Source organism: Schistosoma mansoni, chromosome 4 (assembly GCF_000237925.1).
Source record: "Schistosoma mansoni strain Puerto Rico chromosome 4, complete genome".
In the NCBI taxonomy this organism is placed as follows: domain Eukaryota; kingdom Metazoa; phylum Platyhelminthes; class Trematoda; order Strigeidida; family Schistosomatidae; genus Schistosoma; species Schistosoma mansoni.
This window is the reverse complement of record NC_031498.1, coordinates 23,841,410-23,858,721: the sequence shown is the minus strand read 5'-3', so window position 1 is coordinate 23,858,721 and position 17,312 is coordinate 23,841,410. Positions and strand designations below refer to the sequence as shown.

Here is a 17,312-nt window from a genome sequence, read left to right as displayed (position 1 = left end):
GATGGTCTGTCCCATAAAATGTATGTTATAGTTAAAAGTCATTTCATTGAATAGCCTTATCTGTGGAGATGTCAAAGGGAGAGTCAGTGCACTATACTCAAGGGTTTCTAAGGTTATAAACGTCGCTGGACAGTTTGATGTATGTTCTTCACAAACGTTTTCATAAATAAAGATGATGTTTTGTTTAGGAGACTTTTTTGGAACCGAAACTAGTGAGATAAAAAGAATGATCGATGGAAGTTTGGCAGGTACGTTCTTAAAATTTTTAATCTCCAGCCTCTTTACCTACTTATATCGTGTCTCCATACACGGAAATCGCTCAAAAGTATTGTCAAGCGGAATCTGGTTGTGAGCTTTGCAATAACCTGACGTATCTGGGTAGATTTTATTATTTCGTATTAATCTTTGTTAGGCTCTAAGGGCACATATACGACTATGAGTGGTTTACGTGTAGTATACATGGCTGAGTGGGAACTTAACTCTGATAACTGTAATCTGCCATCCAGTTTACTCAGTGAGGCTCTTGCAGCAGAAGACAACGGCTTTTTGGGTGTTGATCTCTTGCTCACTTGTCAGTGGCCGAAACATGTTAATAAGCTAACTCTATCTGAACTCCCTGATGGTTGCCAGCAGTGTATTGACTCCTCCTCGATTTTAATATCGCGATTGGCTTATCTTACTCGACCAAGATACCATTTTTCATGTGGTAACGGGGTGTATTACGAGAGGTCACCATACAGGTAATACATCATTTTCAAGCTTATTGTGTACCTTACTTGAGAATACAACCGGCGAGACTATAATTTATGGACGAACCAGTCAGGTATAAGATAACAGGTCTCGAATTTCGGCGCTAAATTCATTCATCCATTTGGCTAAACAGAGTTTTAGCACTATAGTTGGTGTTAGTTCGTGATGAGAATCCTAAGTCTAATTCCTAACCTTAAAAATCAATTGTAAATAATTATTTTAATTCCTTACACTGTTTATAACTCATTTAGTCGTAGTTATCGGGTGGACACTGAAGGTCACTTTAGCGTCGCTCAAAGCTCGTCCAAAAATTATTGTCTCACCGTACAATCTCGTTTCTCTTTTTCACAAGTAAAGATCTTAAGTGTCTAGACAAAATGTTGTAGAACTATCGTTCCTTAACTTGTTTGGGGATATTGTCCAAACACGTAGTGTATCGGACACTAAATGAAACACAGTGTGACTGGTTAAATTGTGTGTGGGCAAACTTTGACCGTTGCTGCTACCTTGACGTGGTGGACGGACGTGCCTGTTGTGATGAATTATTCGGGCTATACTAGCTGGAACAGTCGTTCCTCAAGGTCCTACTATGCCAGGCAGATCGGTTAAAGAGCTGTGGGACTAGAATCACCAAATGCAAGGTCCGAGGGCGAAATCGTACTGATCACTGTACAGAAGTGTGACGGCAATAAGGTGTTTCCTTCAGACAACCAGCATAACAGCGATGCCGCCTTCCCACAAAGTAAGGTTGGGATTAGAAAAGGTCGACCCTAAAAATACACACCTCACTTTATCCTACAGATTTCCGTCTCCGGCGGTAAGGTCTCAGCAAGTACGGAACTAACACAAAAATTACAAAAAGGTCGTGTGTGACTGGCCTCAAGCAGTTGTCCCTTGGGCACTGCGGTCACACTTTCAGGTCATTATGACCAACTCCAACCCAATTTCCTTTTCAGACACCTCTGGGAAAATCCATCCACAGTGTGGCAACCATAATGTGGAAACCGCCCTCATAGCTTTAACAGCACTCAAGACCACCATATTCATAATCAATTTTCCTCTTCAGTCCCTACTATCCCTCCTACCTCGACTGTCAACTGTCAACTTCCTCCTCGGGTGCCACCATGGACAACTATTCTAACTGTAGACAAATTAGATATAGTCCCAAGTTGTTGTCGGGGTGTTACTGTTTTAAAGTACACATTTATTTGATTCACCTGCAACTTAGATTCAAGCAAATCTACTTGTGAAGTCATTGCTAGCTGAATATAAATTCATAAAAGGTCGGCAAAACATGTTATCTTGCAGTATGTACAATAACATTAGTAGCTACATTTGTAGTTACTCACTAGGTAAAGCTGAACAATAAGGCCAAGCTGTAGTCACTCCTTAGATAGGCTGAACATATTAAACTTGTCCATCCTATCAAAAGACAACAAATATAAATAAATGATTTGTAACTCTAGGACTAGGATTTAAGTTTAGGATGCTGAGTGTAAGATTTACTGTAAGGCTAAGGGTATGAGGTTTAGGATTAACAGTTGGAGTTAAGGTTTAGATGACTGACAAACCAACCGTATAACTTCATCCCGATTCTGAACCATAACCTTAAATCTTGAACCAAAGTATTGACTCTGAGGTTGAATTCTAAAGTATCTAGTGATGCTTTCGTCAATAAAATTGGTCCAACTATTTTTTCGAAGTAAAACAATTTAGCCAATGATCGACAATTCACCTGTATGACCCTCTATTCTATTTTCGGCAGACGAGATGCTGTTTTGACACATACACTGTCTCCTTGATGCTATTTGCACTTTGGTCATGGGCTCACCATTATAGTTTAGCTTTACCAATCATTCTGTGGCGTGTATATAAAACGATGAGGTTCCTCACTGGTTTGGTTTCTCTCATTTGGGACTACACATTGCGACTGTTCCTCTGTATCCGCTTGGTTATCTGCAGTTCTATAACCCACTTGTTTCATTAGTTTCTTGAAGCTAAGTGGTTTGATTAGTTCTCATGCAATCGTTATGGCCTTGTTTTTCCTTCAAGGCAATTCATTCGCTTCCAGCTTTAAACTTCTATTTTTATAGAGTTTGATACTCTTTTGTTTTGTTCCTATGATTCCACTGTAGAAATCACCGTGTTTTACAAGAAAAAGCTTGTCATACTACACGTTTTATATCCTTGGCAGATGTGAAAAATGAACGTAACCAGAAGGTATTTTTATGTAAATTTTACTAGTTCGTTTAGTATTTATATGCTCTCAAGTTAATCCCGATTGATAAAATGGATCATCAGGATTTAATAAATCAACCTCCAGACGTAACAGAAAATCCATACCGCGAATTTGTTGACCATAAACATTCTTTAGATAGAGAAACAGTAAGTTAAACGAGTTTATAGATATGTATGGTAGTTAAAGTGTATTTATTTATTTATTTAAACACATAAATATTGGTACAAGGAAGCACCAGATAAATATGCGCCGCACAAATCTCATTTGATTTGTGTGAGGACTGTGATACTGCCCAGGTGCCCAGACTGAAGCAGGTGTATGGGAAACAAGCATGTTTCTATTTTTACCTCTTTTTTATATGATTTTAAAATAGTCAACTACAAGACCCGAAAATAGATGTTTTACTTGTTCACATTTTTCACTATGTACTGCTTACGATTGTACATAATTCTGAAATCCTTTACCGTTCGTTACTAAAATCCATGTCAAAAAGACACTATTATGTTTGGGGCAAAAACCGAAGTTGTACACTACATGGAAATTAATATTCGAATCTGTGTATATGTATGATCATAGTATACTTCCATTTATTTAGTACAGCTTTTGCTATGTGATGATAATTGATCATACAAGCTAAGTGAAAAAAACACGTTTCTCCATTCAGTTTAATTTGGCGAACCAGTTCATTCTTCAAAGTCGGGTTACAGAATAATGCTAACTTGTACTGAAGCAACGTATTTCTTCAGAGTAAGAGATATGAGCCACATAAATTCGTAGGTCGTCTCTCAAGGTCCACATAAGACCGGATTTTCTCAGAATCTACACCAGACAGAACAGCCATAAACGGTCCAACTGTAGTTGTTAGTAAATGTGGCATTTTTTGCGTAAATTGAACTAGCTATTAGTAATCCAGTAAATTGTTGTCATTGTGTAACCTAATCTTTTCAAATTAACTTCTACCTCAGATCATTATACGTCGAGGTTGATTATTTCAGTTATATATATATATATATATATATATATATATATATATATATATAAATCGTCGTAAGTGTCGTGAAGTGTTCAACTGCAGATTAGTAAGTAGAATTATGCTTCATAAGTATACATACTTGCATCTGAATTGCTAGCTTTATGTTTTTATATCAATTATTAGGAGGTACAAACTGAGCAATACTTTTATAACATGAATACCAAGGAAAAACCAGGAACTGTTGCGAAAAAAGACACTCATCAAAAGCGCAAAATAAACACTAATACATTTGAAGACACAGATGACATCAAAAGACAACTTGTTGATAAAAATGATACCAGTGAGGAAAGTTTTCAAGAAAAAATCGACAGTAAGTGAGATTTCTTCTCTATACATGTATGCATACTTTCTTCACGTAATAATGACAAGACTTAGTGTCTCCTTAATCACAATCACACTTTTTGTTGTAATCATTGGAGGAAATTTCCGTAATACCGTTCAAGTTAATACCGTTCAAGTTATTAACGCATTTGTATATCAATCGCCCTGGTATACAGAGGCGAATTAAAAGTCAAATAAACTAATAATTAATTATAATATATATATATATATATATATATGATCAAGCATACATATTCATACATATATGATAACAACAATGCATAGATATACAAATTGTTACTGTTCGAATAACACTATCTGTTAAATAAGTTAATTAAAGGGGGTTGACAAAATCAAACGTAAACAAACGTAAGTGTAGGAGAGGTACCATAGATTATTAAAATTAGATTTGAGTCTTATACTTCTCAGAATATCATTGTTGATGTTTTGTTTTTTGTTACAGAGAACAGAAATCATGCAGCTTGTTGGTTTTGTTTAGGTAATCCACAAGTTAAAAAACATTTAATTGTTAGTATTGGTACTCAAGCCTATGTAGCATTACCGCGTGGTCCTATTGTACCTGACCATGCATTGATTTTAACTATCGGTCATCATCAAAGCTGGATGTCTTGTCCAGAATATGTTCGTTCGGAAATTGAAGAATATAAATCCCGATTAAAACGTATGTATGCTGCACAAGGTAAAGCGATGGTAACATTTGAACGAAATTTGAAGACCCAACATTATCAACTTCAAGTGAGTATGAGAAAATTGGGTCTATGTATCCATTTAGTGGTTTTTGTTTCTTAAACCCGGTTTTCACCTGAACAATTAATTGACAGGTTGTAAATGTATGTTTTTGGACGGCAACTCAGACACAACGCTTCTAGTTGGGAGAGCTTGAAGTCTTGGTCTCGATCGCCGGTGGGTTCGTGTTGACCATTGTGTTGAGGTCATACAAAAGGCGTTTTTTTAGCGAGTTAGTTTTCTACGGGATGAGATCGCTTACCCCATGCCCAACCATCCTTCTTTATCCGGGCATGAGACCGACAGTAGCCCCAGAGGTGCTCCAGACAGAGTTTCATATAGAAAGAGGAAACAGTTCTTTAGTTCTCCCTATTTTCTAATAATTATCCAATTGAAATCAGCTTAGGATTTAAATGGTTTTAAAAAAGTCAATTTTTAATCATCTTACATTATTATCTGAGCTGTAGTTTTGATCTCAGTAAATCAGTTTGAATTTTTTACTCTTAATAATGAGAACATGCTAGTTATAGTTTTAAGCTTAGTTATTTCTCATCACTGAAGTTTTACATTTTTTGTGCACGTGCTTCACCTTGATGTTTTTAACAATCGTATACGTCTTTGTTTATGGTTTTATTTATTCACTGAAGGTTGTTCCTGTACCATTTTCAGTTGCAGCGGAGGTGAAACAAGTATTTCTCGAGCTATCTTCCAATACTGATTTTAGTCCATGCGAACTAAAACCAGTTCCTCGACGGACAGAATTAGATGAAGTATGTTTTGTAAACTTTTGTGGTTTAACTTTGAAATTATTTTAAAAATGTCTACAGTATAATTTGAAATTTAGCTGTAAAACTAGGAAGCAGTTCTTTTTGATTTAAAGAATCCTTTACAAGTGTCTACGTCCAATCCATCTTAAAAGAAGTGACTACTAAACCAATAAGACTATTATCATATTAATTAAAGTCGAACCTTGTTTATTTATCATCAAATATTTACAACGTACATATATTCTCTAATTTTGATGGGTATTTTTACGCCAGTAGAATGAGTGGTGGTGGCCTAGTCTTAAAAAAATACTCAACAAAAGTGTCGTTGATTCAAATTCTCCCTCATCTCTTTTGGTTTGGGTATCCGAGCAGTGTCGTTTATCTAAACAATGTACCCAAAAGTTGAGTACATAAACCCGTAATTGATGAATTCTGTTAAATTATGTTCTTTCTTAAAAAACAATATGGATGAAAGTGTAAGAGACATTTGTGTAGACCACTCCTTGATCATAACCTACGAGGTTCATAACTAGTATATATAAATTCAGGAAGGTTAAAAAGATAATCACTAGAGTAAGGAACGCTAATATCTTTACTTCACTCATCAGAATGATAATACTAGAATTTTTGATTTGTCGGCATTTTTATTCTCAGATCAAACAATAGAAATAACTTACTTCTATCCTCAAATTCCAGGTCATTTTCAGTTGGAACTAACTTTTTTTAAGTTGTTGTCGTTCCTGTCATTCGCGTAATCACATTATTTTATTTTCCTCTAGTTCATTATTAATATTCCATCCATCTTTTTCGTTATTTGTTGCTAGTCCCTTTTCGTTTTCTGATAACCAAAACTAAAATCATTTTTTGGATTCTATAATCTATCCGAAAATTTCATTAGATTTCATTTCCTCTATATATTCAGTAACTACCATTATATATGTTTGTGTAATACATAATCTCCTATTTATAACTGTTTAATATAGATTTGTAGAGTTGGAATTCCTTATTTTTTTGTTGAGCTCCCTACTGGTGAAAAACTTTTTGGACGAATTCCAAAAGATCGTATTTCGAGTGCGAACTTACAATTTGGTCGGTATGTTCATTCTATTACTTCTGATTAACTTAAGAAATTTTCACTTTGAAGTTTCCTAACAAATGATGTTAAAGGATTGACTTTTATCATAAGTTTACTGGGTTAGGTAAATGAATAACATGAGAAATCGAGGAGTCAGAACGATAATACTGATATCAGTTACAGTAATATGATATATGGGATGACACTAAGGGCAATATTTATGGGAGTGAATCGAACTAATATCGCTTTTGAGCTTTATCACTCAAAGCGCAGACCAACAGTAAGTGGGTTCATGGACTGATGTTGCGTATTAGTTTGGTCTCCACTAGTCTTCTAACACATTTTCATGCCAGTCAGCATCACACGTTTTAGTGAACTGTTACTATGTATGTGTACTACACCCCATCCCGACCGTTGCTGCTACCTTGACGTGGTGGTCGGGCTTGCCTATCGTGATGATCCAATCGAGCTATGCTGGCTGGAACAATCGTTCCTCAAGGTCCTACCATGCCAGACAGGTCGGTTGAAGAGCGGTGAGACTAAAAGCAGCAATCCCAAGGTCCGAAGGCGAAGTCGTACTGCTGACTGTACAGAGGTGTGAAAGCAGTAAGGTGTTTCCTTCAGACAACCAGCATGACAGCGATGCTGCCTTCCCACAAGGAGGGGTAGGGTTAGAAAAGGTCGACCCTAAAAATGCACACCTCGCCTTATCCCACGGATTTCCGTCTCCGGCGGTAAGGACTTTTGAAGAACGGAGCTAACACGTCAAAAATCCCCCACAAAAAGGCCGTGCGTGACCGGCCTCAAGCAGTTGTCCCTTGGGCACTGCGGTCACGCCCCCAGGTCGTTAAGACCAACACTAATCCAACTTCTTTTTCAGGTCCCTCGAGAAATACCCTTCCACGGTGTGGGCAGCCGGGAAGTGATACTAGCCCTCATACCCGTAACTGCACACGAGACCAAGTTGGTCACTTTCAAATCCTTTCTACACCTCCTAATAACTCTGTTATCTCCACGACTAACCCTTCCCACGTCCTTTTATCACCTCGCACCGCTAGGGCAAACGATTCGAGTACACGGAATGTTATTCCTGGTCTCCTGAAACCACGCTCTAAACTACATGTAGGAACTTTTAATGTCCGAACATTGTGCCAAATAGGACAACAGGCTTCCTTAGCTATGACTCTAGAATCTTACACCATCGATGTATGCTGCGTCTCCGAAACGCGCATACAAGATCCGAGTAGTGTCATTCATTTGACCGCACCTAATCAAAATAAAGATTCATCTCGATACACGCTTCGTGTATCTGGAAGCCCTGATGCTGCTTCCCGTGGCCTCACTGGAGTAGGTATAGCATTAAGTCCTAGGGCAGAACTAGCTCTTTTAGACTGGATCCCAGTAGACAGTCGTCTATGCGCTGTCCGAGTAAACGGTTCAGTAAGGACCCGGAAAGATAGGGAAACTCGTCGTTGCCTCTTCGTCGTCTCTGCCTACTCTCCCACTGACTGCAGCTCAGACGATATAAAAGATGAGTTTTACAGGAAACTTTCTGACCTTCTCCGAAAAGCTAGGCGTTCTGATGTAGTAATAGTAGCAGGTGACTTTAATGCTCAAGTAGGTAAACTAAGTGAAAGGGAAAGACACCTGGGTGGATCTTATGGTGTCATGGCGAAAAGAACAGATAATGGCGACCGTCTGTTGCAGCTATGCTCAGATAACCGCCTATTTCTTGCAAATACTAACTTTAAGCATAAGGAAAAACATCTTTTGACCTGGCGACCCCCGAATTCGTCCCAACGTTGGACCCAATTAGATCACATCGCTATCAGCCACCGATGGAGGGGCTCGATAGAAGACTGTCGCTCATTCTGGGGCACATGTTTAGATTCAGATCATGCTCTAGTGCGAGCACGTATCTGTCTGCGTCTTACTGGTCGTAGGAAAGACACTGCAGGGAAGCCTCTAAGGGTTCTACTTAATGATAGGCAAGCTAAGAATATATTTCAGGAACAACTAGAAAAACAGTTAGGCAGCCATGTAAGTTGTGTCCACCTCGAAGCAGCGTGGAATGACATCCGAAAAGCTGTGGAAACAGCAGTGATATCCGCTAGTAAGGTAAACCATAACGTTAGGGAGAAACAATGGATCTCGGCAGCATCTACCGCACTGATAGATGCTCGTAAACTCATCCCACCTGGCTCTGAACATAACGAAGAGCGGAGTCAACTTAAGCGCAGACTTATAAGAAGCCTACGTAATGATCGTGAACAGTGGTGGGTAGCGAAAGCAAGAGAGATGGAAAAGGCAGCGGCAATAGGTAACAGTAGGCAGCTATTCAGACTCGTTAAAGAAACCGGTATTAGGAACCCGAATATCAGTGAAACCATCTCAGATAAAGATGGGCATATTATTCATTCTCAATCCAGGAGATTGGATCGATGGGCAGAACACTTTAGGGATCAGTTCAACTGGCCTTCAGCCACACTTCAATTACCCATGATCCCCAGTCGTCCTGAATGGCAAATTGATGTAAGTCCTCCAACTCTCTGCGAGGTTGAAAAAGCTATAGGAAATCTGAAGCGAGGGAGAGCAGCAGGCCCTGACAGGTTGACCCCTGAGATTTTTAAGGATGGTGGTCCAGTACTAGCAGTGAGATTGACTGAGGTCTTAGGTAGAATCTGGGAACTGGACGTAATTCCATCTGACTGGTCCCAATCACTGATTGTGCCAGTCTATAAGAAAGGACAAAAGTCCTCCTGTGACAATCACAGAGGAATCAGTTTGACTAATATAGTGTCTAAAATATTAGCTTCAATAATACTAGGTCGCCTAACCAAAGCTCGTGAAGAGCAGACTAGAGAAAACCAGGCTGGTTTTCGACCTGGACGTGGTTGTATAGACCAGATATTCACCCTACGTCAGGTCCTAGAACATAGACATACATTCAGACGTCCCACAATAGTAGTATTTCTTGACCTTAAGGCGGCATTTGACTCAGTTGATCGTGAGGTTCTATGGCAGTGTTTGTCAGTGAAAGGAGTACCAAAGAAGTACATTAACCTCATAAAGGCTCTCTACTCGAACACAACTGGTCGAGTTAGAGCCTATGGCGAACTGTCATCAGAACTGATTACCTCAAGTGGCGTTCGTCAGGGCTGTCCACTCTCCACATTCTTGTTTAACTTTGTCATTGACATACTTTTAGAGATAGCACTTTCATCATCTAAACCTCCAGGAGTTGAACTTTTGCCGGGAGGCTCACTTGTTGACTTAGAATACGCCGACGACATAGTTTTACTCGGTGAAGACGCTGACAACATGCAGAGTCTTCTGACCACTATAAGCAACTATGCAGGCATGTTCGGAATGCGATTCTCTCCCTCGAAGTGCAAAATGTTACTTCAGGATTGGGTTGCAGCGACACCTGAACTAATGATAGGGAGTGAAGTAGTTGAGCGTGTAGACCACTTCACTTATCTTGGGAGTCTCATCAGCCCTTGTGGTCTGGTATGTGACGAAATCTCAGCACGGATACAGAAGGCTCGTCTAGCTTTCGCCAACTTGCGTCATTTATGGCGTAGGCGAGATATCCGTCTAGCAACCAAAGGACGGGTTTACTGTGCAGCAGTTCGCTCCGTCCTACTTTATGGCAGTGAAACATGGCCAATAAGAGTAGAGGATATTCGTAGGCTACTAGTATTCGATCATAGGTGTCTTCGAAGCATTGCTCGTATATCCTGGGACCACCGGGTAAGTAATGCAGTTGTTAGGGAACGAGTACTAGGTAGGGATGGCAAATCGATTGATGAAGTAGTGAAACTTCATCAGTTGAGATGGCTGGGACATGTGTTACGTATGCCCGACCACCGACTGCCCCGACGTGCAATGTTTCATGGTGTAGGAGTAGGTTGGAAGAAAGCTAGGGGTGGCCAGACCAAAACGTGGCACAAATCTATAAAGTCACTGACAAGTGGACTGGGCCATGTTGGTAGGTGTAGACTACCTGGTTGGGATTCGCGAGATGATAACAACCTATGGTTAGAGACCTTGAATGACATGGCTCAAAATCGCTTGCAATGGAGAAGGTGCATCCACTCTTTGTGTTCTACCAAATTCTAATCTTCTGAATTCCTCATGTCTTTATCTTTTTCTCTTTCCAAATTTATTTCACTGTACTATACTCCTTCAATAATTTCTTCAAACCCTAATCTTTTGGATTTCTGATTATACTCCTACTACTTCTACCACTATGGGATTTTAATCGACAACTACATCTCTGTGCTAATGTGGTATGGCAACTCGAACTGATGTACGTACGTACGAAGTTCTACGTTGTGACTGACTGACTGACTGACTACACCCCATAACCGCTTCTGTTTCCGAGGCTTTTCAGCGTCATCAATTAACTCCCCACTTTTATTTAAATCTTACATTCAACTTCGACATCAGTTCTACCATTTCTGAGCGATGCTTTGTTAACCCGTATGGTCAGCTATGTAGAACATGTACCTGTTCTTCACTTTCAGGGACTAAATTTTACAACCTTATGGTAGTACAATTGGGACAGTTTCCTAGTAGACTCGCTGTGATGTTCAGGTGAGGACCTCACCTACCCTGTAAATAGTGCGTATCGTGGGAGGTTTTTTTGACTGCAACCACAAATTCTGAACTGTCAGGGCTTCCAAAATGAATGGCGTGGTCAATGCTTTCGACTACTTAGACTAGACATCGACTAAAATCGCTAGTAAAGAGTAAATTTCGTATTTGGAAAGAAGAAAAGTCACTTCACTCATTCCCCGATAGTCACTTGTGGCACTCAGAAGATCGCATTGTAGGTGTTTCCACTAGACAAAACTGTTTTATCTGATTACTCTAAGTTAATGGGTACATCTTCATATGGGATTAGGGCTTTAGGTCAAAGGCTCCAGGTGTGGTCCCCTAAGAAAATCATCTGCTTCGGTCTGGGCACTCGGACAGTATCATAGCCCTCACACAAATGAAATGACATTTTTTTGTGTGGCGCATATATATCTGGTGCCCCCTTGTACCAATATTTATGTGTTCAAATAAACAAATAAATAAATAAACTTCTTTGAGAAACACCGCTTGACTCAGCTAATCACCATGACAGTTTTTCAAAAGTTCCATCTCTATCAACGATGTTAAAATGGACGAGCCTTAGAAGGTTGATTTCTTTCTCTGGTAGACCTGTCGTTAAGGTAAACCGATTACCATTCTCAGGTCGGGTTTTTGTACAAACTTTTGTCCCGAAACCTGTCAAAAGGTGAATTTTTCATCTATAAGATTTCATTAGTATTTGGAGATTATTGTAGGTTTCGTGATGGTTATTGTTTACTTTGAATGGGACTCGTTCAGTGATCGTGATCCACAATTTAAATACCACACATAAATTTACATGGTTACCGGATTTCAAGTGTGTCAGTGTATATAACTATTTGATTTGGTAGTAAGTCTTCATCAACTGAAGTCGTCGGGACATGTGCTATGTATACCCAACCATTGCCTACCTCGACGACCAATGTTGTGTAGGAGTAGGCTGGAAGAAAGCTAGAGACGACCAAACTAAAACATGGCATCAGTCCACGAAGTCACTGACAATTGGACTGAGCGATATTATAGGTGTAGATTACCTGTTTGGGGTCTACGTGATAATTGTAACCAATGCTTGGAGACTTTGAATGACATGGCTCAAAATCGTTTACGACGGCGCAGGTGTATCCATTCTTTGTCTCCCCTCCAGATTCCAAGCTTCTGAATTTATAATTTTCTTTGGGCTTCGCTAATTTCCTACTCGAATCGTCTCTCCAATGTTTAATCTTTTGTACTACTACTGCTATTGTGACTACTTCTAGTGTTTTCGACTTTGGTCTGACAATTTCATCTCTCTCTGTTAATGATGTATAGCGACTTGCAGAACCGATATACATACGTGACAGTGTCACATTGTGACTGACTGACTAATATATCACTACAGATTTTTTACTTTAGTTTAGTGGGTTATGATTCTGTAACCTGTTCCACCTAATGGTGCGTAATTGTCATAATTTTCGATTTTCAATGGTGTTGGCTTGGAAGTCCGTGTCCCATGCACTTTTGTTTGAACAGTCGGGTTGTATCACTGATCTTAATGTAAAGAAAAGTGGCTCAAAGCTATCCATTGTAAATGAATAACATTGCCATAACTACCGCTACAAAACTTCAAACAATATATTTTGTCCATAATCTAGTTCACTGATCTCCGTACGATTAGGTGATCACCGAATTATGACTAATGACTTGTTCTTCTAATCTTTTTTAGTGCTGATCGAATTCTATCAATCAAGTTGTCATGTGACCACTAGTCTAAGTAGCTCAACATTACATGCCTTATTTTGAGATGTTAGGTGGTTGAAATAGTCAATGAAAAACTCTGTATCTAAGTTCCATGTTGTTTGACACTCATCAGCAAGGTGCTTGTGTAAAAATCAGTCGTAGCCTAAACAACTTTGTAGTGACGTTTCAGACTGTGTGAATCTGAGCAGCACGGGTTCGAAGCCCGCAAAAAGAGCATAAGTTTTCTCAAGTTTGCAGGTACACTTTGCTAACGAGTACCAGCTAGCATAAAACCTAGGTCTAGGGTTTCCTGCCGACTAACTCTCATTACCTAACACACTAATTCGTACATTTATAATCAACTGAATTCTTTAATAATCTAATACTTTTTCACTATATCTACAACTAATTTGTTATTCCTCCTTTTTTACATTCTTTCTAATTTATCTTTACTATTTACAGTATTGTCCTAACAGATCCACGTATTTTAAATTGTCCAGAAAAAGCCGACTGGCATGATTGTACAGATGAAGAAGATGAAGAAACTGATTTAGCTAAAGATTTTCGAAAAATGTTTTTGCCATTTGATGTCAATGATGATGATGATGATAATAATAATAATACTGAATAAACAGAACCAATTTTCAAAGAAAATCTTTCTCAAATAGCATTTTGCTTTATTTTTTTAAAGGATGAATTATTCATTCTTTAAACTATCATCTTCATATGTCTTGTAGTAAGAAACGAAAACAAAAGAATGTAAATTGTACAGATTCAATTCCCTTTTTCTAGACAATACTACTATAGTTTTTTTTTAAATTAACACAATGAATATATTCTCTCATACAAATGTTATATATCTAATGATATCTATGGCGAGACTATAATTTATGGACGAGCCAATCAGAAGTGTTTGAGGGGTTCCAAGGTCACGGCGCCGATCTCAGTACCTGGTGCTCGTGTACGATCGGTTCACAGAGAATTATAGAAAAGACTTGACAATTAAGCGGCTACAACAAATGAGACTACTAAGAAGTTCCTGTATTTGTAATTGTGGGTATTAAATGACTTGTAGACCTTGTGCAAGCTACCGTGATATTGTCCTTCGATGTAATATATGTTGAAGGAAGACGTTTGCTAGAATAGGAACCTTTATCGCTCGATCCAGATTGAGACTAAGATATATAATAATTGCCGCGAGCTGTATAATAAAAGCACCATTAACATTGGCTGCAATAATCGCACAAGTTACTGAAGCTTCGGGTGTTCAGTGGTATGAGTGTTGTAGGGACATATCCATGATAAACCTACACAACTGGAGTAAACACAAACAATACTGAAGCTATGTGGTCGAGGCTGAGATGGTTTTTGTGACCTTATCATGGTTCCAGAGACCAACTATTATGGAGCCATATGGATGAGTTCCTCTACCTTATGTATTACGATTTTGGAGCCTTTGAATCTTATTCTAACCTTGACAAGTTTTTGGACCATATAAAAGAAGTGTATCCACTTTAATTATTTGGTTTTATATAATATATTTTTACTCTATGCTGACTGTTTACTGACTGGCTAACATTTCCCATGGTCATATTGGATTCGTTGAAAGGTCGTCTATAAATTATAGTCTCGCCGATATCTAACTGAGTGTTGAGAAGAAGGAAATCTTATCTTTTTTTATACTTGAATGTGGGAATCGAGATGATAATAAGCCGGTCAAGTGACAGCAATTATTATATAGCATGAAGATTAAATTGAATAGGTAAAACTGAATATTCTTCTCATAAAAACTAATTATACACAATGGTTAAGTTGGAGTAGTATGATATTTAAGTGTCAAATGAATATGTGCATATTTATGTTCATACTTTACAATATGTGCTTAAAGGATGTTGATGGCTATTTCAAGAAAGTGTAGAAGTTTGATGTGGGATAAAATGATACTACTAAATAGTAGTATGCTAGTGTGTCACCGTAAAAACGTGGCTTTATAATGGTTAATATTTGGCTTAGGTATAGTTTGTGATCTATATATAAAAGTATCGGGATTTCATTAATTAGGATTGTAACACAGGACTTGTATTGCAGTCTTTCATGTTGTAAACGGTTGATGAGAACCTGTTAGTATCAAATAAATTCATGTAATTCTAATAACCTTTACATATCTAATAAGTTCGATCCTCTTGCTTTCAAAAGGTTTCTGTTCATGAGTCTGTTATTTATTTTAGTCGGTCAGTATTGTCCGATATCTGAAGAAGCATTTATTTCACCAAGATTGGCGAAAAGCACAAAATTATAAGCTTATTGTGTGTTCCATTACTTTAACAACAGATGGACTTTGTATTAGTATCACATTAATACTTACGGCGGACTCACTTGTTTATGGGTCACATGTTCACCTTGAAACATAAACATCTAGAGTGCATTACCTAATGAAAATAAAATATCTGTTTATCGCTCCGAAGCTTTCAGCGATTATCTATCTTAAGTTAGTTCGTGATGTAAATCATCTTCAGTTTAAATAATCTCCAAAAACTTCATTGTCAGTGCATATATCATTATGTTAGGTAGTCGACAGGAGACCCTAAACCTAGGTTTCATGCTAATTATTGCTAATTATTAAGATATATCTGTAATCTTAAGGGGACTAATGCTCCTTGTAAGGCTCAAACCTATATCACCCAGTTTAACAGTCTGATATGTTACCATTAAACTATTCGGGCCACTACTGATCTCATATAGTTAATACACATAAAATGTATATTTTTATACATCTTAACATATTTTACTAATAAATTAATCATATATGAGTTGGTTATTATCAGTTACCATGATTACTATTAAGATTCTAATTTCTCCACATATGGTTAAATAGACAGATATTTCTTCCTCTCATAAATTATTTTTTTAATCTGGTTAGTTTTGTAATTTACACTCTAGTTCCCAGTGTATTCCGTACTGACGTCAATGGATGATATCAATATAGAATGTGTATGGTGTGGTTTATTTTCATTGTAAAAAGATATATATTTATTATGTATATGAAAGGGGGTTATTAACCAATCCAAACTAAAATAGTATAATTAATATATTCTTTTTTATTATTTCAGTAGTATATATATATATCTATAATTAAAAGCGAAAGATCAAGGCTATCAGTTTTATTATTTATACTAGGTGGGTGAGTAGAATTGTGAATGATCTGTTTTCTTACCAAAATATGCATTCATTCATCTGGTAATTATATGAATACCCTTTAAATTGTAAGACAAAATAAACCTGAGTTTTGTCTTGTACCGAAATCCTAGATTAAAAGTGCTATTCTGTGAAAGTTAGGAATTTATAAATTAAACAATGGAATTCTATTGATATGTTTCTCAAACTATATAGATATCGTCAAATAAGGAATCCACTGATATTTGATGATGATCACCGTAATGCGTCAAGTGATTAATTTATTTATTTAAATACATAAATATTGGTACAAAGGGGCACTAAATACATATGTGCCACACAAATCTCATTTGATTTGTGTAAGGGCTGTGATACTCCTCGGGTGCCCAAATTGAAGCTGGTGGTTTTCTTAGGGGGCCATACCCGGAGCCTTTAACCTAAAGGTCTGATCTACAAGGCAGGGGAGCATCATGAGAAGATGCAGTTCCATGGTAGCCGGTGACCAATGATTGATTCATACGCCATTTGTTCGCTCAAGATACTAGAGCCCATGCGCACCATTGGTTTGAAATCAGGGTTTTCCAACTCCCCTAGGTGGACATTCTGTGTCCACCAACCCGGTTAAAGCGCCGGACATTCGCTTTTCGTCCTCTCAATTTCGTAAACAACACATGTGGCACGAGAAGGCAGTGAGTAGGACTTCCCTGACAGAGGCTATATACGCGTGGCCATGTGAGAGCATTTGGAGAGGGAGAGCGGACTCTCCCCACTCTCGGCCATACCAGGGCATTCGGGGGCACGTCAAGTGATTGGACGTAGAAAGTGGAGGTTTTCGGTCATAATTTAATGTTTGAATTGTAATGTGCTGGC

General features: G+C 38.1%; 1 protein-coding gene across 1 annotated transcript; it reads left to right on the top strand.

Annotated features, from left to right (window-relative positions):
* Positions 1–226: 226 nt before the first annotated feature.
* Positions 227–13,899, top strand: Smp_152510 (hypothetical protein; the record flags this gene model as incomplete). Its single annotated transcript, XM_018797260.1, has 10 exons — positions 227–248; positions 277–378; positions 413–740; positions 2,886–2,970; positions 3,004–3,135; positions 4,146–4,332; positions 4,807–5,099; positions 5,738–5,860; positions 6,841–6,950; positions 13,731–13,899. The coding sequence occupies 10 exons, from the start codon at positions 227–229 to the stop codon at positions 13,897–13,899; spliced, it is 1,551 nt and encodes a 516-aa protein (XP_018652320.1).
* Positions 13,900–17,312: the final 3,413 nt, after the last annotated feature.